This window comes from Pocillopora verrucosa, chromosome 1 (genome assembly GCF_036669915.1).
Source record: "Pocillopora verrucosa isolate sample1 chromosome 1, ASM3666991v2, whole genome shotgun sequence".
NCBI classification, from domain to species: Eukaryota; Metazoa; Cnidaria; class Anthozoa; order Scleractinia; family Pocilloporidae; genus Pocillopora; species Pocillopora verrucosa.
The window spans coordinates 31,643,282-31,669,640 of NC_089312.1; the positions used below are offsets into that span (position 1 = coordinate 31,643,282).

At 37.4% G+C, this 26,359-nt stretch overlaps 2 protein-coding genes and 2 long non-coding RNA genes across 5 annotated transcripts; 1 reads left to right on the forward strand and 3 right to left on the reverse strand.

Annotated features, from left to right (window-relative positions):
• The first annotated feature begins 2,847 nt into the window (after nt 1-2,847).
• Nucleotides 2,848-6,861, forward strand: LOC136279170 (techylectin-5A-like). Its single transcript, XM_066162709.1, has 6 exons — nt 2,848-2,935; nt 3,129-3,290; nt 4,072-4,155; nt 4,657-4,796; nt 6,475-6,501; nt 6,586-6,861. Exons 1-6 carry the CDS (start codon nt 2,848-2,850, stop codon nt 6,859-6,861), a joined length of 777 nt encoding a protein of 258 aa, XP_066018806.1.
• A 2,269-nt stretch (nt 6,862-9,130) lies between these two features.
• LOC136279983 (uncharacterized) lies at nt 9,131-12,520 on the reverse strand. Its single transcript, XR_010717093.1, has 3 exons — nt 12,346-12,520; nt 9,889-10,202; nt 9,131-9,434 (listed from the first exon to the last, which is right to left on the reverse strand). It is a non-coding gene; the product is annotated as an uncharacterized lncRNA (long non-coding RNA).
• Nucleotides 12,521-16,749: 4,229 nt separating this feature from the next.
• On the reverse strand, nt 16,750-18,670 carry LOC131768443 (angiopoietin-related protein 7-like). The gene is made up of 3 exons (XM_066164490.1): nt 18,456-18,670; nt 17,804-18,184; nt 16,750-17,327 (listed from the first exon to the last, which is right to left on the reverse strand). Exons 1-3 carry the CDS (start codon nt 18,643-18,645, stop codon nt 17,047-17,049), a joined length of 852 nt encoding a protein of 283 aa, XP_066020587.1. The 5' UTR covers nt 18,646-18,670; the 3' UTR covers nt 16,750-17,046.
• Nucleotides 18,671-24,302: 5,632 nt separating this feature from the next.
• Nucleotides 24,303-25,961, reverse strand: LOC136279978 (uncharacterized). 2 transcript variants are annotated; one of them, XR_010717090.1, is made up of 3 exons: nt 25,803-25,961; nt 24,584-24,762; nt 24,303-24,372 (listed from the first exon to the last, which is right to left on the reverse strand). It is a non-coding gene; the product is annotated as an uncharacterized lncRNA (long non-coding RNA). The 2 variants fall into 2 exon arrangements; XR_010717089.1 differs by having other exon boundaries at nt 25,753-25,961.
• Between the last annotated feature and the right edge of the window lie 398 nt (nt 25,962-26,359).

Here is a 26,359-nt window from a genome sequence, read left to right on the forward strand (position 1 = left end):
AATTTAAGGACTATTTTGGAACTGCTCAAACCTCCAGATGAGTCCTTCCCTTCCAAAGCTATTAATTTTGGTGCTGCGAATGTTCACACGAAAATTTAATGTAAATTATCGCGCCTACGACGTCATATTTCGTTTTCCCAGCGAATCGTTCATGTACCTACTCCATACTATATTTTAGTAAAGCTTTATCAGAATTCATCAGATAATGTGGTCTATAATTATCAAAGTTACCAGCAATAGAGGTTAACTTAATAAAATGTTGGTTATATGAGATTCTGCCTCTTATCTAATGAATTCTGAAATTGCGATTCTTTTCAGAAGATCTACAATTAAATATTCTTTACAAAAGAACCTTCTACTTCTTTGCTTGCCAGAAAGAATCGTCGTTCTTGAGAAAAAGAATTCCGGATTCTTGTGGCAAGAGTTTTGTGGCGATTCTGTTCGCAATATTTGCGATTAGATATTCTTTCCAGAAGAACTCTCTGCTTCATTGCCCGCTGAAAAGAATTATCTTATGTGTACCACTTCCTGTTTTAAAATGTAGTGTGAAATCAATGCTTGTTGTGAGACTTTTAAAATAAGTTTGGATGTCACGTACGATATGAGTTCATATTAACGTCATCGCTCTTTATTAATACAAGCCGGTCTAGCAGGACAAATGGCACAATTACATCTTTTCAGTGAATTTTATTTAACTCATAGGAGACGATAAGAGGATAAATTATCTAACTCCACAACATACGCACAAAGTCAGAGGCCAAAACAATTTGCGATTCTCGACTTTAACAACCAAGCACTCTGCAACTTGTCAGCTACAGGGGGAAATGCAATAGAGCACATAGATATGGCCACGTAAAAGAACCGATTCATCAAATCATCATGGATAGACACGTTTCTCTATTTTTATCGAAGCTGGGGTCATGAGATTACATTTTCTCTTAGATAATCTCACGTCTAGCGACTACATGTATTTTTTTCCACTGACGTCTTGAATTTTTACTTAGAGAACTCTCTGTTATCACATCTCACCAATTAGTCTGGTGATTTCTTTTGGTTCGGATTCTTTAGTTTGATCCTTCGGTAGTGCAAAGGCCATAAGCAAAAAATAAACAAAAAAAACAAAAAAAAAATGCGAGGAGTGATATGTGCAGGTAACCAATTACGCAACATCGGGAATGATGGCTCCTGACAACATCCGTTACCGATGGTAGAATTTTACGCCATTAGCAGTCCAACAAAGTTGACGCGAAAAGGATAGCCGCAAAATATTTCTTTGCGTTATTTCTAAGTTAAGATTGTTTAAAAAACTGAACCGTGTATTTTTAGAGACTGCAATTAGAGACAACTTTTTTATTATACGATATCCTGCAAGAATAGATAAGTACAATTTGAGCGGGGAACTTGCATGAAGCACTTCGTGACAGCTTTAAGTCGCAGACTGTATGCAGTTCGATGTATCAATTCCAGGCCGTTGACATACGATTGAAGTGGACGCGAAACCGACGTCACGACGATGTGTGACAAAAACAGTAAAAAAGCACAAAAAAACAATTCAGTCTTAAAACTCGGATTTCTGAACCATCGATGAGCTTTACTTGGTATCCTCAACAAAGGCTTTGATGCAAGACGGCTTCTTGATTAATCTGCTTGCGTAATGAGAGGTCACTGTGAAACCGATGCAAAAAAGGAATAAATTGGGGGCATTTTTAATATAAAACGTAATGTTTTCGAATATGATGTCGGTACTGCTTTTAAGTAAGACTTCTAACGAAGTTTCCTTTCGAGGAATGTTGGTTTTAAGAGTTATCTTTGATAATGCTAGTATGTCGGTATAAATAGAATTATGCTTCTGTCACAAGTAGACTCAATTATTCGTTATTTGTTCTGTTTCGTGTGTCTCTTGATAAAAATGAAGAATTGATTTTATAACAGGATGACCGTTTATCAGCAAGAGAAAGGCTTTCAACTGGTTTCCGCTCTAATCTGTCCTTAATCGTGACGAAAATCCAAGTATTCAGAATAAATAAACACGCCTCCCATGCTGAAGATAAGGAAACCTTTTTACGTCATTTTAGTACACGATTATACTTGACCGTTTCCCAAGGTGTACAGACAAGAAAACCTCTTTAGTTGTTTTCTTTTGAAATATAAGTTATTAATTGCTGTTTAATTTTTTTCACTGTCTCCGAAATTGTTAGACGGTGAAACGTCTTTCCTGGAAGTCCAAAAGTGCCCTGGAGACGCAAAGGAATAAATTGGGACATTTTTGTGGTAAAACGTAACGTTTTCAAATCTGATTTCAGTACTGCTTACAAATAAGATTTCTGTAGAGGTTTTTTGTGTGAAAAGCTTTTTTTTTTCTATGAAAAACAGTGCTATTCAGATCTTGAAGTAAAATCGTAGAATAAATTAACTATCGACGCTGTTTTGTAAACGTGCGAATGGACAAAGTCGATGAAAATAGCCTTAGGAGTTGTTTTCGCCCGTCATCAAATGTGGAAAAAAGAAAAGGAAACGATTGAGTATGTTGAAAAGAAGTTTAAATATCCAGCAGTAATTGTTCAAGAAGTAAACTGGGTAGCTTTTCATTAGGCTTTCCAGATGATGTTTCTGAGTTTCGGTCATTGAAAAGGATCCTTGAAATCGTAATTTAGGCGCTATAAATTGTCCAGGGCGTTATACGAAAATAGTTGGCTTACATTGAACTAAAATATTTCCAGTCCAGGAAAAGGAAGCATTGTAACGTATAAAAGCACTCGGCTGCTGCAATTTTTACATCATATCTTCGCGGTGTACATATCGATTCTCTCAGAATATCAAGTGTAAACTGAATCTTATTTTCGCACAATGTTTTGCATTTCACCGAGTTCTCTCTGCAGTGTGCTGCTTATAGCGTGGATTTCCTCAAGTCAGACCTTGGCTCAAAGTTTCAAAGGTAAGTGCCTAACAGCTCTTGAAGTTGACAGGATGGTTTAAATTTTTGTGTTTAGCATGTCAGACTCTCTAGATCTGCAATCACAAACCACTGTGATAATTTTGTGTTTACACTTGAAACTCGTTTTTCCTTTTTTCTCCAGTTTGTTAGATCAATTTTTTTTCACGTATCACCAATATCTTTTGCTCAACAGCTAACTGCGCTGAACTGTACGTGGCTGGCCAAAATACCAGCGGTGTCTACAAAATCGACCCTGATGGTTTAGGCGCCTTTTATGTGTACTGTAACCAGAGTGCGGCTATTGGAGGATGGACAGTGATCCAGAGAAGACTGAACGGCTTTGTCAATTTTAATCGTAGCTGGTGTGACTAATTTGAATGGCGAGTTTTGGCTAGGACTGGACAAAATAAACCGTCTCACTTGCAGAACGAAGAACCGGCTTCGAGTAGATCTGGAATTCAATAGCAATAACATTATTCGTTATCCTTACGCCGAGTACGACTTGTTTGGCGTTAAATAGGAATTGGATAATTATTATTTGATTATCCGAGGGAATTCTACAGGTAGGTTAGTCGTTAGGCCTTAATTACCATGATTAATAGAAAACGTAGTATCTAAACAATTCACCAGCTTGATGTTTTGCATTAAAAAGTACCCTCAAAGAGTTTTTATCGAATTGTTACGACATAAAAATGAAGAAATCTTTCATAGCTGTCTTGCAATTAGATTTACTTTCAACAAAATCTGATCAAATTTTTTAACTCGTTCTTTTGTTTTTGTTTTTTTTTTTGTTTTTTGTTTTTTTGTTTTTGTTTTTTTTTCAGTTTTTCTCTACTGTTAGAGAAAGTATCTAATTTGATTTATCAAACAATTATTTACAAAATCTTTCGTACGAATTTCAATGGCCTTCTTTGTTTTATGATTCCCTGTGGGTGTTGTGTTGCCTTTCGAGGGATGGCAGAATGACCTCGTTGACATGTGCTTTAATGAAGTGGAATATAATTGTATTATATCATTATTTTATTGGAAGCTGAAAACCCGAGATTTATTTTTAACCGAGTTACCTCTACCTATAAGAATCAACAGGGTTTGTAGTTTTGTCGGATTTTGATTCAAGTTGATTAAACATTTGTCAGATATTGACGCCTCAAAGGGTGTGAGGTTTTACAAAATTCAAAATTCAAATTGGGATGGCATCCAGGTGCGTGACAACAACCAAGGTATTTTCTTTTGTCCCACTTAAAATAAGATTTTCTCGCACCTTTTGTTAACCTACTTTGTTTTGATGTCCACGGAAACGCGGGCACTGATAATTATTTCAAGAAAACACCTTCAGTTTTGTCCTAAAAGGCTTGCTTACTTCATGAGACTAAACACACATTTTGTCTGCATTTGTCTTTACGATTAAATAACGTTTTTATAAGAATTTTTGCCATGACAAGGCGTAAAAACGAAGAAAACGGTTCAGAGCAGCTGAATGAATAACCACTAATATTGAAATCATCACACAGAAAAGAACAGCTTGTAATCAAGCGAAATTAACCTCTGGCCTATACTAAACATCCGTCCACCCTGCATATGGCGGAAACTACCAATAACTTTACTGGCTTTCCGCGTCATACGTTTTACGGTAGCCCTGTATGACTGTATCAAGAAGGCCAGTATTATAATACTTGGCCTTTGATTCTATTAATATTGTTGTTTTTCCTCTTTTTGTGAAGGAGATGCGGGTAATTCTCTTGATAGAAATAACAAGGTTCCATTTTCAACAGTGGATAAAGACATGTCCAAAGATAATTGCGCTCATAAATACGGGGCTTGGTGGTATCCTACAGATAAATGTGACTGCGGTAACTCAATGGTAAATACAAACAGAAAAACGCTCTAAGATGGGAAAATTGGGATAAACATATTCCAGACTTGTCCGCAACAAAATCTGAGATGAAAATCAAGCCAGATTGCGCGAGAACATAATTTTGTTTAATATGTATTACTTGGTAGATAAAGTGACAGTGAAATGAAATGAAAATAGGCGAGCTGATTCTTCTAGGTTCGAGCGTAGCGTTTGAAATTTTAGTTATTGTGGCAGGGACCAGGCTGAAAACCTTTATATTTTATGATCACTTCGGTCGGCGTGTTTGTTATTTTCATGGACAGGCAAGTCTTCTTTTAACATGCTGAAACTTATCAAACCGGAAAACCCCGAGATACATTTTTACACTAGTCGAGTCTTCCAGTGGAAAAGCATCATCATAGACTCGTCTTTGTTATTTTCTTTATTTTTCATTATTCTGATATTGTGCAATAAACAAAACGCTGATGGGCACGTTTTACTTATATGAGTACGTGTAATAGGTAAGACCATACTGGTTAACAATTTACTAACCAAAGCATTGATTTTAAAGAGTTTATGTGCATGAGTATTTGATTATTACGTCCCATAGCAAGTTTTTTCTCCACTGGTTTACCCTACCAATTTGCTCCATCAAACATTTTAGTTCGTCCCTTTCTTTATCAGTTAGTGCTCAAATATTCCATATCCTATTTCTCACTGCGGAATGTGTCCTGTGTATTCCTGCAAAAACTTTGGCATGCTCCTTAGCCGAGAACATGTCGATTAATCTAAAACAATGCAGAAAGTTGAAATTAAACGCAAAAAGTTGAAATTGAGTGCAGAAAGTTGAATTTCACTGATTGACAAATAAGTTCCTGAAGTACAGAAAAGAAAAAAAAGAAAGGACGGACAGCGTAGGAGAAAGTAACAATTTTTCAGTTCAGAAATCTAGGGTGAATAAAAAGAACAAAAGCACACAACAAGGCAAAAACAAGTATGGAATGGAGGCCCCTAACATATTTTTGGAGGGGAAAGACAAGAAAGATGACTGACGTGATAATCGAGGGTCCGGATAATCGAGAATATGAACATTAATGAAAAACAAAAACTGATTAAATTAAGAAAGCGACATTTAATGGTCTGGTCTCTGAGTTGTCGACAAACTTCATGATCTTTTCCGTGTTCTTGCGGGTATCAGATATCTGCTGTGTACAAACGCCACATTTAGCAGACAACTTGTTTTCTTTTTCTCCTTTTCTCTTAATCACAATTACGAACAAAAACAGGAGACGGCAGGAGAAAAAACCAATTCCAACATTTTTGCGTTTTTGCATTTTCTATGCATAACTATAAAGTGCGTTTCTTTGAAAATAGGCACCCTAAGGATCCAATAGAATTAGTTTTTAAGTTGTATGATCGATGAAATTTTGTTAACAGGGATCTAAAAGAAAAAAAATTACTAAACGTTTTTTCTATCAGCAACTATATATGCTTTATATAAGTCGAACTGGTTTTCGAGGCTCGCGTTCTGATAACAACTGGAACTGAATCTATTATTTGAAGCAATTGTTTTTAATTAAAAATCAAAACTTGCTTAGCTAATAAAATTATAGCATTAAATGTAAAATTCGATGCCTTTTGGAAAACAAACGGAATTTTTCATAGAAGATGCCATTTTTTTTATGATTTTATTTCCATCCAACAGAGACGGAGTAAACTGGACGACAACTGGGTAAGAAACATCTCTTCCCGTCCCTTAGACAAGAATGAAACTCGCGTACTGTCATACGGACTGAAACACTCAGTTACTCCGTAGCGAATACCGACCGAAGCTATTGTATCTAATGTTGAGGCGGCTCTGTCTCGACAACGAGAACTACCTGAGTCTACTAAGGATAACATCAGAAGTAGAATTGCTTCCACTATACAATCAGCGTCACTACATGACAGCAACTTGACTAAAGACGAACAACATGCCCTTAAACGACTGAGAAACGACAAGGACATAGTTATTCTACCAGTCGACGAAGGACGAGTTACTACTGTCATGGACAAGACTGACTATCATGACAAAATGGACGCACTTTGCTAACGACAAACAGACTTACGAAGAACTCAACGTGACCCGACTCCTGCGCTTCAACGCAAACTTAACGGCACATTACTGACACTCAAGAAGACGAACGCCATTGATACCCAACGCTACTACCGACTAAGGTGCTCAGTACCACAGCCACCGAAACTTTATGGTCTGCCGAAACTACACAAATCTGGTTTCCCAATGCGACCTATTGTTTCCTTCTGTGTTTCTCCGACATACCTACTGTCCAAGTACCTAACGACAATACTACAACCGCTCACCGACAAATCCAGACGAAAACTACAGTCCACCGAGGACTTCATTAACGCCACAGATACCTGACGACTACAAACTAGTGTCATTTGATGTGAAATCGCTTTTTACAGGTATTCCACTTCAACTGGCACTACAATGTACTGAGACTGCTCTCCTACAATCTACCGACCCTCTATCGCTACCGACAGAGGACATTATGGACTTACTAAACCTTTGCATGACATCAACTTAATTTCAGTAAAATTGCAAACACTACAAACAGTTACACGGTACAGCTATGGGGTCTCCAGTTTCTGTCGTTGTAGCAGAAATTGTGATGCAGAACATCGGGGAAAGCGCCCTTTCGACTTGCCGACAGACGATACCACTTTAGTTACGCTACGTTGATGATACTTTCACCGCCGTACGACACGACGAAATCGACGCATTCAACCACCACCTTAACGAACAAAACACTGACATACAGTTTACTAGAGAGGTCGAAGAAAATGGTAAACTACTTTTTCTAGATTGCTTGGTAAGCCATGACGACAATTCACTACGGACAACAGTTTACAGGAAACCGACACATACCGACAGATTACTGGACGAGTCATCCTAAAACCCGACATAATACAAAGCCACTACTATCAGGACTCTTACCCGACGAGCGCAATTAGTATGTAATACGACAGACAGCTTATCCGACGAGAACAAGTACCTCAACCGTGTTTTTTCAAAGAACAACTACAACGAAGACTTTATCCAACGTAACACTCACAGACCTACTACTACTACCGAAGCTAACGACAACGCAACTCATACGACCACAGCCACTATACCATACATAAAGGGCATATCTGAAAACATCTCACGCATCCTACAACCATTCAATATCCGCGTCGCTCACAAACCTATTACTACGCTACGTCAATTACCGACTAACATCAAAGACAGAGACGAACGAGGAACAGACAAGGAGCAGTATATAAGATCAATTGCTCCGACTGCCACGCCTCCTACATCGGTGAGACTGGCAAAAACCTCGCAACCAGACTGACTGAACACAAACGAGCGACGAGGAAAGGCGATGTCAACAATCACATTGCTGAACATCACCGACTTACGAACCACACTATTGACTGGGACTCTGCGCAATGCTTAACCTACAGCACCAACTACTTTCATCGACTGACCCTGGAAAGCTGGTTTACTAACTTGGAACAGACTCCCCTCAACAGGTGTCAACCACTACTGGTACCACACAAAAGGCTCATCCACGACATTAACATTACAAACGAACCGAACAGAACGACCTAACTTCACTATCGGATCCAAACCGACCAATCACGACTGACCTACGCCGCTTGAGTCTTACAGCCAATGACATCACGGCAAAACTGACCAATCAGTGTACACAAACCGGACTAAGTACATTCGACTGACAACAACCTTTCACTTGACTCTGATGATGACTTCCGCTCAGGTTGTCGAAACGTCAGTCACCACTACCGGCAACAGTCCTTCTCAGGACTACACTCACCCGGACGATCAAACTACACTATTACATGTTACCCCGGGTTCAAACCATTTACTGTAGTACAAGTAATGGAACTAGCTTCATTTCTGTAAGTTTATTAGAATGGAAAGGTATCCGTTTTTAAATAGTGATATATCACATTTGGCGACTGCAGCTGTGCTCTATAGACTCAGTTGATATAATTTACCACACTGGCTTCAAAAGCAATTCACCCGCATATAGAGGCGACAGTTACAGACCCAAAGTGGATGAAAGGGAGAGATTGGAGGAGGAAAAAGTAAAGAAAGAAATAACAAAAAAACAAGCAAACAATCGAAAAGAAATGATGAGGAGAACTAAAAACAAAAGGGAAACAAAAAAGTGGGTTTCTTTACTCTTTTCAAGTCAAAAGGAAAGAAGAAAAATCATCGCGCAGAATGTCTATTGTTCTCGAGGCATTTAATTGCAGCAGCGAAAAAATTATCAAAAATATTGTGAAGGAAACTTGCAACTAAATTGGATTCCTCAGATGCGAGAATGCTGTTCCTGATGCTTTGCTTCCAGCGTTGTTTTATGCAATTCACTGATATTGGCCCAAATCTTCCATTTTCACTTCTGTCGTAAAAAACTTTTATCCTTTTCGAATAATTCCTGCTCTGAGGTTGGATTCAGAGGGATATGAAGCGTTGTCCTTTATTCATGATGGTTGGCCTTGTACGAACAGCCGCAGTGCAATTGAAAGTAACATTGGAACCGATCAAAACGCTTTGGTTTGGATCTTCAACAATCGTTGGTACTTGAGCATCTGCAACTGATTGAGGTTGCACCGTTAGAAGAACGAAGTGTAAAGAGCAGCATTGCTTAGTTAGCAAAGTGACAAAGAAACGTGAGTTCAATAAGTTCTTTAAGAGCTTTAACATGATAAAAATAAAGGGCGACGAAAGAAATACAGAGGTAAACATGCCTCTGAAAACAACTGAAGTGTCGTGTTTAACTGTATAGACATGTAGCTAGTCAAAACTGCCGTCAACGACCACTTAAAGTACAAAGTTTACATGAAAGCTGACAAGAGCTGATCGCTTATGTTCTTATGTTCTCATGCTTTGCGCCATGACGGCGCAGGCCATTGATTCTCACCTAAAGGTCAGCGACGGAGGAAGGTTGTAACAATGAGAAGTTCAAATGCAGTCGAGATCGTTTTAGGGCTGTATGGAGTGCATTGATATAAAACGAACTGCTGCAAATATTTTCAGTTCTTGTCTTACCTCGATACTTTGGGCTTATGAAAGCCTCAGCTGATGAGATTTTCCCAACGCTGTTATTTGCCACGCGTTGATATTCGCCATAATCACCCTTTTCCACTCCGGCTATTAAGAGTAGATATTGTGATTTTTTTTTCTCGTCCCGTTAACTTGAATGATTGTTGTCCTTTGGTTGGATTGCACAACAAGTGAGTTCTTCATCCATGTGATGATTGGCAGGGGAAGACCAGTTGTAGTGCAGCTGAAGGTAACATGAGGAAATTTTTTTCAGCACTCTCGTTCCGCGGAACTCCCACAAACTTTGGCGCGTGTGTTTCCTCAGTAAAAGATTAAAAAAATGTCATTTGCAGCTATTCACATAAACTGGTCTGGAGTTTTGTCATGGTAGAGTCATAGTGTTGCTTGGGAGAATATGTACTTTTGTACTAGATATCATATTATATGGAGGATATGTACTTTGCTACTAAAGGAAACGTCGTATGGATTCGATTTTGTTTTTTTTATAGGGAATGGGTAAGAATTTTGGTCAAATTCTATTACAAACTTCAACGAATAACTTACAAAGAAATTTTTTTTTAATTGAGTGATTCGTTAAATCAAAATGAAAACCCCCCTTCAAATTAAGGGGCCACAGTTAACCTACACGGCTCTAAAATAATTAAACTTTTTGTAGACCTTTAGTTACAGCGCAGTACCGACGGCGAAACAACGCTTCCAAATAGTTGTAGTTCATATTTAACGCGACAGCAGCAAGCTGCAGAGCAACATGAAGTTGATGAATAAAGGGTTAAGTTTCTAAAGAAACTGTGGTGTTGAGTCGGTGCGAGAGTATAGCAGATAATTTAGTGTTGACAATTTAGTTGAAACGTAAATTGGCCACCATAAAGATTTAAAAGGCTGACGTTTCGAGGGATAGCCCTTCGTCAGAGCGATTGGAGGAACTGTGGGTTGTATGTGGGTTTATATGCAGAAAATGGAGCTACACTATTGGTGGGAGGTTGGCATGAGGTTGGCCTGAGGTTGGTCTTTTAATATGGAAACTCTAGCTTTAGACAGAAATCTTCAGTTTATGTTACTTTTGCAATATTAAGGTGAGCCTCGAAAGGCACAAAGACCGTGCCACGTATTACGAAACAGAAAGACGTCCATCGAGGTCTAAAACTGACGCCCATGGAATACAAAAAGGGAAACCGAAGAGGAGAAAAATTATGAAGTGATCTTCATAAAGATCTGGTGTTGCCAAGCTCTCCCTAAACACCTCACTCGTCCATCTTACCACGATGGTCTCTGCTAATAGCTTCTGATGCTCGCGGTAAGATTAGAAGGCTGAATACTAATTAACCCTCGGCCGTACAGGCGGGGTGAGGGGGGGGGGGGGTAACATGTAGCTATTCGTTTTTCGTTTATCTTCATGGAAACGCGTTTACTGTGAACTTGATGAAGATTGAAATATGAAATTTCAAAGAAACGGAGACCTTCCACTACACCAATTTTTGTTCGCGTTTTCCTCCAAGCGTAAAGAAGGATTCGTGAAAAGAGAAGCGCTTCGCTTCCACAAATTTACTCACACCCAAGTTAAATAAAAACGGAAAGATTTTCAAAGTAAGCTTGAAGAATTAAGGATACCCAGAGTAAATTACGGACAAATATATCTTTAAAGTTTATTTTCGAGAGGGAAAGGTCACTCAATGACAACGAAAATATCACAGATAAGAAAACATTGTCATTTGTAACATAATATCATTATTTTGGCCTTACCGCTTAGACAGAAGGCCTCAATTGCAATTAGCCGTTAAAGGTGAAAATTTATAAATTTTAACCCTTATTCGCCAAAAAACTAAAAACGCCAACCATATATTTTTTCTTTTCTATTTGTGCTTTTTCAAATTGCAAGTGACAAAATCTTAGACTGCACATGTCTTTTGGCAAATACGGTTACAGCGAAATATTCAGTTCCCGCGAATGCAATCGTGGAATGGCGTGAATAAAATGAGCTGACAGACAGTTCACTACATTTAGGATCTTCACTTTCTTCATTCATTGTATGAGTGAAAACTCATTATAAATTCATATCGAGCTCGGGAGGAGAAGCCAATTGATGGAAATGAGGCAAAAATCAAAATCGGAGAGGAACACCGCTATATTTCAGGATTTTAAAGAAATCTGATCGATATTCTTGGTCTCAAAGAGGTTCGGACAAGGGTCATTAGATAGAAGCTATATCAGCACGATGAAGGGGCCCTTTTTTTTCTTTTTTTTTTTCGCAAATGTCAAGGAATGTCTTAAATGTAAATCCTGACATTCAATTTCGAAGAGCAATAAAGACGACCAAGCAAAATTTCTTTCTATTCGTCTAAGGAAATGCCAAGAATTATCTCGATCATAATCATGCAAGGCTACATGTTCAAAACAGATATAAACGAACTCTAAGCTGCCGTTTTTTTTAAACATTGTTACTACCTTTGTTTTCCTCTGTGAATCGATCTCCTGATTTCGATGAATGCCACTTAATTGCGTCGTTCAGGATGATTTGGTTTTCTCCTTCCTCTTACTTTGCAAATGGTACCCGAGAGTCTCTTTCATATGAACTTTTCTCTTCCATTAAACACTGATTGTTGTGTTCTCGACTGCGATTGTTGGTCAATCGAGGTGAAGCCGTTGAACCGACCAAAACGTTACGCCAGGACAGCTCATTCAGATTCATTAAATTACATGGCACGTAATGCAGTTATGAAGTAACTGTCCTAGTGTAGCATTTTGGTTTCAATAGCGTAACCTTGATTGACCAACAATCGCAGTCGAGAACGTGACAGTCGAAAAGTTTTGTCCAACCCCTAAGAGGCTAAACACAAGGTCCTGTAAAGTGGCCTCCATAAAGGGATCTAAGGGAAGCGTTTCGAGAGGTATAGCAAGCCCTTAGTTTGTGGAGTGGATTTGCTCTAATGCATGTAAACACTTGAAACGTCAGCTTTGAAATCTATCCACGGGCGCCGATTTACATCATCAACTCGACGGTTTTAACAAAATCAAATTACGATGATCGAGCCAAAGACCTGGTTCTTCTGCAATATAAATATTTCATCTTATTCAAGACAGGTGCTAAGACGCAAACGATAATTAATTAGAATTTTCTCGTTCATCGTTTGCAGTGAAAACTATTAACTAAAAGTAGCTAGGTGATGCCATGATATGACCTCTTTCGTGAACGCTTTTCCTGTACAATGGAAGCGATCTCTTAAGAATTTTATGTTAATTTGTCATATAATAACCTTACACTCTTAAATAAAACTGATAAATTCTTTGCAAACAATCCTGACCTAAAAATACCCAAGGAAAGCATCACGAACAGAAGACGTTAAATTCGGATCAACAGACCAAATCCATGGTTTAATTCAATTTACTACAGACAGGACGTGGCACGCAAAATTACCCAGAGTAAAGCTCTTTACGATCAATTTCGAGGAAGAATCGTAATCGATGAAGTTCGACAGAGTAATGATAAATATTATTTGCCTGCCTCTGGATTCGGCCCTCTTTTGCCCTCCGCGAATAATTAAAATCGTTTTCTAGAGAAACAAACCAGTGAAATTTTTTGAAGAGACAGCGAAATTTCACAAAAAAGGAAGAATGGTCAGATAGTATTGAGATGTCCTAGTTTAGAACATTCTATTGGCCAGAATGCAGGGAATTACTTTCGTTGTAAATTCGTAGCGATAGGTCTGTGATAGTTAATCATCTTACCTAAAAGGCGCACTTTATCTTAAATTAGTTCAATCACAAAAGTTTATGCATACAGCTTGACCGCTACTTGAGTGGTAGTGAAAATAAGGTCTGAAAAAAATTCAGGCCTGTGTGGGATTTGACTACCGCTCAAGTACTGTTCATCGCTACGAAGATCGCTTTCATATTTAAGAAACACTAGAAACACGTTTCTTCTGCACATCTGAGAGACCACTCCATGTTTATTTGTCCATGTGCATGAACGGAATTAGGACTTGATTCTCCATAACTAGCTTCCGTCCGTCAAAATTGTCTTTGAATTGGCTTTCACTACTGGCCTTGCTTTAAACCATCACTAAGTCCTCGTTTAAGGGAAAATATAAACCACAATACTGTTCACGTGAATGAGTCCTGTGACAGTTTTTAGGGAGGGTTTCAAAGTAAAATTTGATCTTCCGAGATTAGTTGGCTCCTACGCTCACGTAAACTTGTGAAGTAAGTTCCTAAGAGTGTACCTGTGTACAAACAGATAAGTTGAATTAGGTGGTTGTGGAAGTTGCAAAAATTAGAAATGTTTCAATAAAATAAAATAAAACTCTGATACTATGATACCTCGTGCTGGGGTGGGTGTGGGCTACTTTAAAAACTATTCCTCCTTACCTATGTGTAAATAATCTCGGTGCCATTAGACTATGGGATATAATCCAATTTAATGAAAATTAGATTATCTCGTGTTACCTGGTTGGTACACGTGTAACGATGCTTTTCATACGATAATAACAACGATTAATTTGTTTCGAGGAATTTAGACGAACACGCAATTGATTATCAATGGTTAGTAGCTATGAGTCGCAAAGCGATAGTGTCAAGACGAGGTTAATCTGCCATGCTCACAATAGACTGCCTATTTTCGAGACTGTCGTTTGATCCAACTATATTCTTGAGAAATGTTTTGACCGCCCATTGGATAAGAGACTTGATAACCTACTACGGCTATTTTTATGGTTAATAAGGTTTGTCTTCGATGCACAACCCATGTTTCGTTATCTAATCAAATTACGCCACGTAATCAAGTCAAAATTGTTTAGTCCTCTCTATGCGTTTCCTGATTTGACTGTCTTGTCTAGCTGTCAGATTCTTAAAACTGAATATCGTCTCATAAAAGGGCTGTGTTGTGAACTTTTTTGTGAATTGTTTACGTTAGTCCGATTATTTTGTAGTCCTTTCACAAGTCTTTTGATTCAAGGGCTTCAAGGCTGCACGTAGTGCCTTTGTTTCTAGGGATTAGTGGAAGCAATAACTAATAAAGCTGTTTTCTTCATGTATTTCAAACATCACGTGCAGTTATGTATTCCTCATTTTATCATTTTTATTTTTCTCCTCATTTAATTCAATTATTACAATTAATTGGAATATATAATGTAAATCGTGATGATTTCAAATCTTGTTAACTTTCTCATTGTTATTTCTTCTTCGTCAGGCGATGAAGTGTAGCAGCTGAATCGTTACAATTCTCAATCAGCAGCTCGACAGTGCGATTGAAATTGACTCTTAATGGTGAGCAAGAGATTCAAATTTTCTTCTACCAAGCCTTTTCCGTTTTTCCGCTTCTTTGACGAAATCCCAAGGAGGCTCCCTCAAGAGTCTCGGAATTTCAGCGAGAGATGAAACGACCACAAATACGAAATGTCAAGGACTTTCTTAAATCCAAATCCTGAGACTCGATTTCTACTAAGAAAATTGGCGAAAAAGATAATTCTTCACTCTTCTCAGGAAATGCCATCAATCCTCTCGATCATAATCACGCAAGACTCAATGTTCAAAATCGATAAAGCGGACCTCGATGCACATTTCTTTCTCGAAAGATTTTCACTGTTTCCGTCTTCTTTCGGGAATCAATCTCCCGCTCAATGCATGCCAACCATCACGTCGTTCATATAATTGGTTTCTTTTTTATTTTCTTCAGTCACGTTTTTCTAAAGAAATTATCTCACTGAAGACTCGCTTACTTTCTTTGGACGCTGATGGATTATCGTTTTGTGATGCTGTAAAATGAAATGGAAAATTATCTTATGGCTAAAGTAGAACGGTGATGAATCTACTCTTGTTTAAGTTTAAATCTTATCAACGTTTTAAAAATTATTCGATGTTTGGACTGAAAAAACCATTTCCCATTTTGAAAGTGTAAATAAAGGAATGCTTGCGCCAATAAAGGGTGCTTCTATTGAGGAACTAGCTATTGTCGAACAGCAAGTTTCGTGCTTTATCTAAGAGGTAGGTTTTTAAGATCCACGGCAACAAGGACAGTGAGCTCTAATCAAACCTGCTTTTCATCTTCATACCATCTTAAATGAACCTTGAACCAAGAAGAAAGGAGTATGTTGTACTGCATCAATGATTTGGTTTCATCAACTGAGTTTAGAATGTAAATTTGCCATTGTAAAGAGATTCTAAAAATGACATTTTACTTTTAAAATGATTTTGACCAATCCTGACTTATCAATACCCAAGGAAAGCAACAGTCACTGAGGATACTAGATTCAGATCGGAGATTGGTAGCTATAATTAAACTCAGTATCTACATTTCAACCGCAATCTACCACACACAGGAAGTAGCACGCAAAGTTATACTGAGTAAAATCTCTTTCAAGGAAGAATCGTAAGCGATTGAAACCGATGGAATAACAATAAAGATTTATACGTGTCAGCCTCTGACCTAGACCCTCTTTTTCCCGCTTGAAGCATCCAAATCGTCGTCTGAAGAGCCAAACCAAAATTACATTTTGGAGAGTCCGCGCAGATTAGAAACAAACAAACAAGCCAAAAAAAAATTCAAGTTTAGAACCTTCTTCAGGGTAAAAGGCAAGTTTTTGTCAATGGAACTGGGTTTCGCTGTAAAGGCGTGACGATAAGTTTGCCAGAGTTTATCTTCTTACCTAAAAGGCACAGTTTCTCTATAGAAAATATCCAATAACAAATATACATAACTTTTGGGCGCACGCTCCCTTTAAGGACGAGTGACCGAGAAGCTTGTCGGGTGAAAAACAAGTGGAAATGATGGACAACGACTTCAGCAATGTAGTAAAATTAAGCTCTTTTAATCGCAACACATAAGTGTTCAACATAATACAGAATTGTTTATTGAAATCTAGCGGTTGCGATTACATAATACTATATTGTTACTTCTGTTTTAGTGTACACGTGTGGCTCATTAAACTAACTAGTATTCGAATTCAGTTAATCAGGGTGTATTTCGTAGATATATTTCCCTGCTGTTACTTAAACTACGTCTTGGTTTTAGTTTCAGAAAAAAAATCTGATCTTAGCTCATTCTAGTACAATCCTCCTGACGAAACAACGTATCAATCAATTTTTATTTAACTTTTTGTTATAGAGTGTTCACGTCAGGTAGTATTTGAGGGAATTATTGGTAAGAGAACACTAATTATAGCCCACCGGTCTGATTTTCATTTCAGTGGTTGCAGGAGTGCTTGCCTCAGCAGTGCTTCCTAATTTTGCCCATGTAATGTCGCCCATAGGAGTTTTAGTTCCACGGCTTGGGTAAAGACCGTTGAGGTTTGAATTTACCACGCATATTTCACCGTACCACCAGCCTCCTCCAAGTCTCCCGTATGCATCGCACTTGCCATTAGCAGGGTCTCTATCCCAAGTGCCAAAGGAGAAGTTCCTATGGTAACCAAGAGGATCATTCTCCGTTGCACCTGTTGAAAAACGAGGGAAATTTTAACGAATAAATCAACTTCTTTTTAAATTCGATAAGGCTCTAAGTTCTACGTTCGTTGTTTTTAAGTTTGATTAAAACACTGAGAGATATTTTGCATACAAAACGTGGTAAATTTTATCTCAAGAAAACTAAAAACTTGAAGAAAAATATGAATTCTGTTAACATTCAACTTTAACATATTCAGGTTTCGGCACCGAGTAGCAAAAGGGTTACCATGAGATAATTTATTTACCTGATTCATTCGTGCGACAGGAGCACGTACATGCCTTGCACGAAACTCATATTCAATGCAGTTTCTTGGGGAAAATTTTGATTTAAATAAGATAACATAGCAAAGATTACTTAGCAGAGCGATGATAAATAAAGAGGAGCTTAAGGGTAAAGAAATAAGGACAATAATTTACTGATGAGGAAAATGAGGATAAGCTAAACGAAGCAATCTGACTAGCTCACCTGAAAGATTGTTCAGCCGGTAAGAAGTATTCTCGTTTCCGATGACAAACAATCCATACTCAGCGTAAACAAGCTCTTCATTAGTTACTCCCAGTTCTATTCGAAGTCTATTTCCCGTCCCGTTTCTTGTCAAACGGTGGATTTTGTCCAGTCCGAGCCAAAATTCTTGAGTGAAGAAATTTCCGAAACCATGTTTATACTCTTCCCAGGTGCGATTGAAATCCATGGAGCCATTAAGTCTCTTCTGAAGTACAGTCCATCCTCCACCAGCTGTGGTCTGGTCGCAAAACACGTCAAAGGCGCCTAAACCATCATGAGGGTCGATTGTGTAGACATTGCTGATTCTTCCACCAAACTTGTGCACGTCAGCACAGTTCCTAGCTGACAAGGCAAAAATATGCAATTTCCGTCAGCTGAATTGTACATATTTGTATACCTTAAGAATGAAGACTTCTAAGTATTTCTGATTTCTGTTAAGTCGCCCAAAAAATGTCATCATTTCAATAAACCAGCGCCTTAATAAACAAACTTCACCATGACTATCGAAATGTACTGACTGTTGGAATAATAATTTGTTTGGTGTCACAAGTTTCTCTTCACTGGCGCGAATGTTTAGAATCAGGAGGTGTATGTAATTTCTATATCTACTTACCTTTCACTGATGTTCCGTTTCCCTTGAGAATATTCACTTGACTTTGAATTTCAGAAAGTTGTAGCAGTATTTCTTTCTGGGAGCTTCCAGTGTCGTTGTGGCAGTCTAACGGGGCTGCATGTGTTAAAAGATTTGTCGTCAAGAAAAGTACAAAGAGCAGCATGGTGGAGCTCGAGGGAACAAAATTCATTTCGTGGTCTAAAGCTTGATCCAACTCAAAGCTGTAATCAGTTGAAACGCAATCAAGATTAAGACTTAGGTGAAAAAATTAGAACACGTACATAGATTTCGGGTAGTTATTAAGTCTAGCCCAAAAAATTAGTTCTTACAGACAACGAAGTGTTCTCTCAGGTTTGCAGAAGAAACTTTTAGAAAAATGAGCAAACTAAAACCTTCGGTGTTGCTAGCAGGTGAACTAGTGAAGTAGCTTACGAGCAGAGTACATCCAAACTTTTTGGCTGGCGCTTCTGAGGCACTGAAGTATAATCATAAAAGGGTCCAGGCTATTGTCTCACTTGAACCGGATGCACTGCGTTTTATCCACGAACGAGGTTCTCCCTTATTGGAAATGTAAGGCAGTATTGTTAAATGACACAAAGCAGTGTTGTACTCTCATTTTTTTTTTTTTTGGTTGTTTTTGTTCAAAGGGAATTTACTGGCTTAACACCGGAAATTCATAGTTTACTCACATGCTGGTCATTTTTGCTAAATATTAATCGGAAATTGGTTTAAAGGTTCTAAAGGTATTAGAAATTAGTATCGTGTGCTCTGTCAACTCTGTTGGACACGAGATATTGCATCATACTGCATGTTATCAAAATGGCGTAGATATGTAAAAACGCAATATAGCTGTTTTTTACCAAAAAAATTGTTCAAGGGAACACCATATTTAATGAGGTAGAAAAAACAATCCAACAACAGTAACACACACACACACACACACACACACACATATATATATATATATATATTCTATTGACAAAAATAAAAGACTTTGATGTATTCTTCAGGCTTCCAAAACTGAGTGGTCGACGGTAGCAATTATCCGATATACCAGTTGACGAGTGGGTTGGTTCACTCAAAAGGCAACTGAATCAATACACGATGATCATATGACCCGTCCGGCTCCGCTCGTGCAATCCAATAATAAAAAAAAAATTAAAGAAAAAAAAATGGTGAAAGCTTAAGTGTATAGGGCCAGAAGGGTAGAAGTGAGCTGGTCCGGGAAAATTAGTCCGACCCTGTTGCACTTGTACGGCCTTGTTGCAAAAAATTTTTAAAAAGTCACGTTTTTCGATGGATGGTAAATTTTTTTGTTCTGACTCTTTTTTTAATTTTTGTTGTTGTGAAAGATCTTCCCAAACGTGCGGGTCAAAATATGTCATTCATGGAAAGTGCTACAGAAAAAGAAAAAAAAAAAAAAAAAAAAAGGAATCAGAATTTCACATCAAACGGAGAGTATTTATCTAATTGTACTTCGTTCATGGTATGCAGCTTTGTTTTTCATTTAATAACTTTTTTTTTTCTAACTTGAACCTGAAAAGAAGACAACGGCCTCAAAGCTATAACCGTTGGAAAACGGTAATAGTGGCAGGTGAAGAATAATAAAATTTTTACTATACCGGATTGAATGTGAATAAAATTGAGCTCCGAGATATCAAAATTACACGATTAAGGCGTTGTTGACAGAAACCTGGTGATAAAACAAATTCGAAAAGGTTCGATTTGAACTAAAACATTTTAGAGGCACTGGTTGAGCAAACCAGTCATCTCACAATTTTACGAACGACTAATGAGGTTCCCAAAGCATTTCTGAATAGATATCAATATATACCAACTCAAGGAACAAAACGTATGCCAAGGCTAACACTAATATGATAAAATCTTAATGTAAAAACAAAGCTTAATTCGATTATAAGAATTTTGTTAAGTTAGGGCAAAAAGTGTCTTCCAACAACCCAAACGGGATGATAGACAACCAAAAACTTACCTAAATGCCAACTTTCTTTCTGTGTACTGAAGGGCCATATGTTAACCTATCCAGATTCTCTCTCTCATCAGATTGTAAAATAAAACTGAAGACTTTAGTAATTGCGACTCGTCTTATTAACGAGAGCATGAAGCGTTTAATTATTATTATTATAATTATTATTATTATAATTATTATTATTATAATTATTATAATTATTATAATTATTATTACTATTATTGTTATTATTATTATTTGTATTTTGTTACCCACCGAAGTTTGCCTGACTCATCAAATGCAGGCACGTTTAACATAGGGTGTACACTCATGGGTTGTGGATAAATATTTAGCTAATACCTCCGGTATGACGTGACGTTAGTTCGCCCTCAAATGCTTTTTCTGTCCAAATTCCTGCGTATTCATTGGACAGCATAAGTTCTGACCGAATATCGTATTCAATCCGTAAATGGGACTTTTTGAGGTAAACGCCACATCCAATTAGAAGAATACCACGTTCATCGAAGGATTCCTGACCCGAACAAAAAAACAGAGTCTGACAGGGAAAAAAAATTAAAAAAATTAAAACTTCTGTCATCTTTTAAATACATTTTATAACTTTTCTTTCCCTAAATCCCTTCCAACTTTGAACTTTTCAATTCATCTTGTCACAATGAAACTGTGTTGCTGCTTGTCTCCTGTTACTATTTCTAATTTGAATATATGTAACAGTTTGGACACAGGTCTCCAACGCAACCGTACGTGATGCAGTAATTTGAGTTGCTAGCAAGATCGCTTTCGTCATTTATTTAATTGTTTGGACTAAGAATGCCAAAACGCTATAAAGATTATCACGCATTGACAACGTTAAATAAATCTGAAGCCAAAATTCCAAGTGCAATCTATCATGTACAGAAAGTAGCAAGTAAAATTATACATAGTTTAATTATTTTTAAGAATTTTCCGAAATACCAGGGGTCGTTGTCCGAAAATATAACCTAATGATGTTTATTGATGAAGCAGCGCCAATTAGAGAAAAAGGTAAAACGATCAAATGCTTGGACAAAGACCTAACGCTTGGAACTTCAGCTTAGAAACCTGATACGGTGGACAATTTACATTTTCAAACGAGTTAATTGTCTTTCACTGACGCAGTAATACTGCACTTCTTTCGTCCTTAAGGCGCTTCCTGCGTGCTTTACAACAGAACAGGGCACAGTCGAGGTTTTCCTATTTGTTAAATTAAGTCTATTTTGCATAGTATACTTGTTAAACATACGTGTTCCAATGAACATACACAGAGCGAGTTTTCCAAGATAAATGCTTTGTGTAACTTAAATTCTGTCGTTGTTTCAGTGAGACCTAATTTGATAAGACATCCCACCTCAGCTAATGTTAAAATACAAAATTGGCATGTAGCAAGAATTTTCATTATAGGTGTTTTTTAATTTATTTGAACGTGGAAAATTAATGGAAATGATATATTAGCAAAAGCCATTCAGTAAAAATTGTAATAAGTCAGTTGATCATTTCTTATTCCTTTAGGCGGTCTATCTTACAGGTATAATTTAGCACGCTCGATACCTCTTTTCCTTGAAGGTGTCTTAAGGTGTAAACATGTTGTCAGTTTTCATCTTCCGCACTAAATTTATAATCAGGTAATTTATACGAATAGCACGTAACTCTTTTAGGGGCGGTACCTTGAGTACGCCCTTTCTTTTCCGAATTTTCTGTTTATTCTGTTGTTTTGTAAAAGCCTTCGAAGACTATTTCCTCTTAAGATATCTTTTCAAGTATGATTCTAATTCTGTAAGTAAGTTTATTATAATTGTTATATTACCAATCTTGTTTTTGTTTCATCCGACCTTGACTGTAAGACTAAGAAATTTAAGGTAGAAAGTCATTTTGTAAAGAGTAAACATCGCGAAAGTGCGTACTTTGTATGCGAACTCCGCTCTGCGCAGCTTAGCGTGATTCGTTAGTTAAGTGTAAAAGCATGACGAAGGTTAAAAATTGACAGCTCAGTAAGCGTCACCTTTATAAGCGGTGACCCACACTTTCCTTGTTAGACCAGAGCTAGTCCCCGTTGTATTAACTTGCGTAATAAAAGAGAGAATAAAAGAAATAGTCAACTGAACGACGAGTGTTAGGAGACTACTTCTAACACTAATAGAAATGTAATTATTTTTACGAATCAAAGTATCTATTCTTCTAATTATTTATTGCCCTATTTATCTATCTACTCTTACTTCTCTCTTACTTTCACCCATCTTGTAAATAAGGGTTCTAAGGAATGATTGGTAAGAGAACTCTATTTAAATTTCACCGGTGTGATTTTCATTTCAGAGTTTGCAGGGACACTGGCTTTAGCAGTGCTTCCTAAAAACGCCCAGTAGATGAGGCTCAAGTGAGTTTCCTTTCCACGAATTGGGTAAAAACCGTTAAGGTTTGACGTTACCACACATCTATCACCGTACCACCAGCCTCCTCCGCGTGTCTTGCACTTGCCGTCAGCAGGGTCTCTATCCCAAGAGCCGAAAGAGAAATTCCCATGGAAACGAAGCGAATCAAAACTGACAGTCGCATCTGTTGAAAGACGAGAGAAAAAAATGTTTACTACAGCTAAATAATTTTGACATAATTAATGAATCCTCAAGGACCATGTTTATCTTATTATGGAAATACTGAGAGGCATTGTGTCACTTTAGATTTTTGAAGATAAATGTGAGTTGTTATATTTTCAACCTCAGCCCTCCAATTACCGGTCGTATGCTTCGGCATTGAGTAAAAATTGTATTGCACTGGTACAATTTATTTATTGCGCAGAGTGATGATAAGCTTCCGTTACAGAATCCTACACAGAGCTCTACGACGAACCCTCTCCTGACAAAAATTAATATAAAACAAGACCCGACCTGCTCTTTTTGCCAAAAACCATTTAGAAAACCTTATCCACCTCTTTTGGGACCGTTCGAAAATCGCAGTATTTTGGGAAAACGTGTCTAAAAAACTTAAGCAATGCATCTTAAGATCGACACACTACCCCATATATCTAAGCACGAGGCCGGACACCTCTAAGCGTAATTTTTATTTTCTTTCAGTGAGACACCACATACGGAGTTGCAGGGCAAATAAAAACATTCCTCTTTTAGCAAGCTTCCTTTTGCCACATAAATCTCACTGCCATAGGATCCTCCCACCTATCCTGTCTTCTTTCTGCCTCTTTCCAGGCCCCTGGCACATTTGAGGAAGTCTTACAGTCAGAATGTCTAATTTACTTTCAAAATCTATTACACGTACGTTCCTCTAAACTGCTAATTGACAAATTTTCTTTATCGAAAACATTTAATCTATCGTTTCATAACATATAGTTTACCAAAAATTGCATAATTTATAATAAAAGAGTATCTAAACACTTTTAAAAGTGATTTAAGGCAGTGGAGACCCTCTTTTTTCATTAATTTCCTTGCTTAGTTGTGTTGTCAGTACCCCTTATATTTTCTCATTGATGTATTTTTTTCTCTCCTTTTTCTTAATATTGTAATGTAATAAAATTTCTCGTGATGTATTGTAATGTTGTTATTGTGCAACGATGAATAATAATACTAATAATAACGAAAAAAACAGTGTTGATGAATATAGGCTATGTGTAAGGGCAATAAAATCAAAGATGGCGATGAGATGACTGAGGGACCAGTCCTTATTAAGGAGGTGCTGGATTTGGATAAATATAATGGTTTGCAGGTATCAGGCGTCCCTAATAGAGTATGAGGGGAGTACTACTGAATGTTGAGTGCTTCTTTTATCCTAGTCATCTCCTCTCTCCTCCCCTCTTCCCTCCTTTGGGAGCCTGGCTACGCATGTTACGGTTCTTTGATGAAGTCAAGAGAAGTGCAGAGAGCAGCAAAGTAGAACTCAAGGAATCAGAAGTCATTTTGTGGCAACTCGAGGCTATAATTGGTTGAAATGCAACACACATTAAGACTGAAGTAAAAACAAAAAATGAAAAGAAGAAGAAGAAGAAGAAATAATAAAAAAGGAGAGATAAAAATAGAAACGAAACAGGTGAACATGATTGTGAGGTATTTTTCAAACAGAGTAATATAGCTGGGAAATTGGTTCCTACAGAGATGGAAAGTTCATTCAAATGTGTATAAGATACCTTGAGTAGAATCAGCAATCAAACTTCAGCGATACCAGCAGGGTGATGGAACTGGTTCACGTACAGAACACATTCCTATTTTATTACCCAGTACTTGAGGCACTGACGTGTAATCGAGGAAGGGTCCATTGTATGTGGCGGTATCAAATGCACGATGTTCCCTCCACGAAGGCAGCAATCTATTTTTAAATGAAATGCATTATTGTTGAAATGACACAAAGCAGCGTTCAGTCTTCAGAATTGTTTTTTCTGTAGGATATGAGATATTTTAACATGCTGCAATATAGCAAATACAATTCACAAAATGACCTAATCTATTTGATAACTATACTATTTTATCAGTTATGTAAAGAGAAGTAAATGGGGAAATATTATTTGAAAGGTGAAAAGATACATTCTAGTAGTGAAAAAATTGCAGGAAAAATAATTAAAATAAGCTTTTAAGTCGATCTGATAATCATGCGGTTTACCTAAGATTTCCGATTGCGATATTTATCGGCTACTTAAACGATATCTTATGTCGTGAAGTACTTTGGCGAGAGATTTCGCCGTCACAATGAATTTCCCAATTATGAATATCATGTCCTTGATATCGATATTTGAAATGTAACTGACGTGCCCTAAAATCATCCTGTGTACTTTTAATCAGAGGGTTTTTGGAATAATTAATGTTTACCCTTTTTTTTTTCCATTTTTTGTTTCTTGTTTGTTGAATCTTCATGCAAGTTTTATAATTCAAAAGCACTCTAAGCCATATTTGTTTTCTCTGAGTTTCTGTCCTTGAATGGTAACAAGGCTTAATTCTTATAGAGTAATTATCATCCGTACACATGATTGGCCATGCTTACTTGCTCTACAAGTCTCACGTAGTGTAAAATGCTACCAAGTATGTTAAGACGCAAATATTAAGGAACATAATGTCCTTCCAAGAGTTTAAAATTGAGTTGTTGAACTGAAAATCGATAGGTGTAAATATGCTATGCTAGACCGTAAACCAAGCTGTAACTATCAGAAGTGCCTGGACGTCATAAAATTGTTAGTGACCACATCGATACTTCAGCACGATGGACAACATTCTACAGTCTATACTATACGCTCGAAACGTCAGCTTTTTTACCCTTTACGGTGGCTAATTTACGTTTTCAACCCAGTTGTTAACACTAAATTACCTGCTATACTCTCCCACCGACGCAGCACCACAGTTTCTTTAGAAACTTACCCCTTTATTCATGATATTACTTGCCAATCAGCGAAAACCATCAAAGTAAGTACGTGCGTGCCGTGATATGTCCTCTTACATATAAGCTAATCATTTCCTTACAACGGAAACGATCTCCCGGATTTCCATGTCTATTTTCCAAATAAGGAGAATCTTGAGACCTTCTTTCACCTCTTTAAAGATTTCCCAAGAGTTTCATAAGACCAAATGAAATCATAAAAAAAAATGAGTAAGTGCCGCTTCAAACCTTAATATTTTTCGCCTTCCGTCTAATATTGCATTTGTAACTGAACAACCAACATGGAAATATTTCTTAATTAAATGAAAGAAGGAAAAACGATAAAATTAGCAAAATTGATCTTTTTTTAGATTCGTGCTAGTTTTGAACTTCTTACAGGGTAGGATGCAGGTTAGGTTTATCTTATTTGGCATTACTCCCAACATAACTCTTTCACTTAAAGTCACAATTACTCCAAAACTAAATCCAATAACACGTCTATACAGTATATTAAAGTTCACACGGCAACCAGGTGGACAATCAGACATAGTTTGAAGCT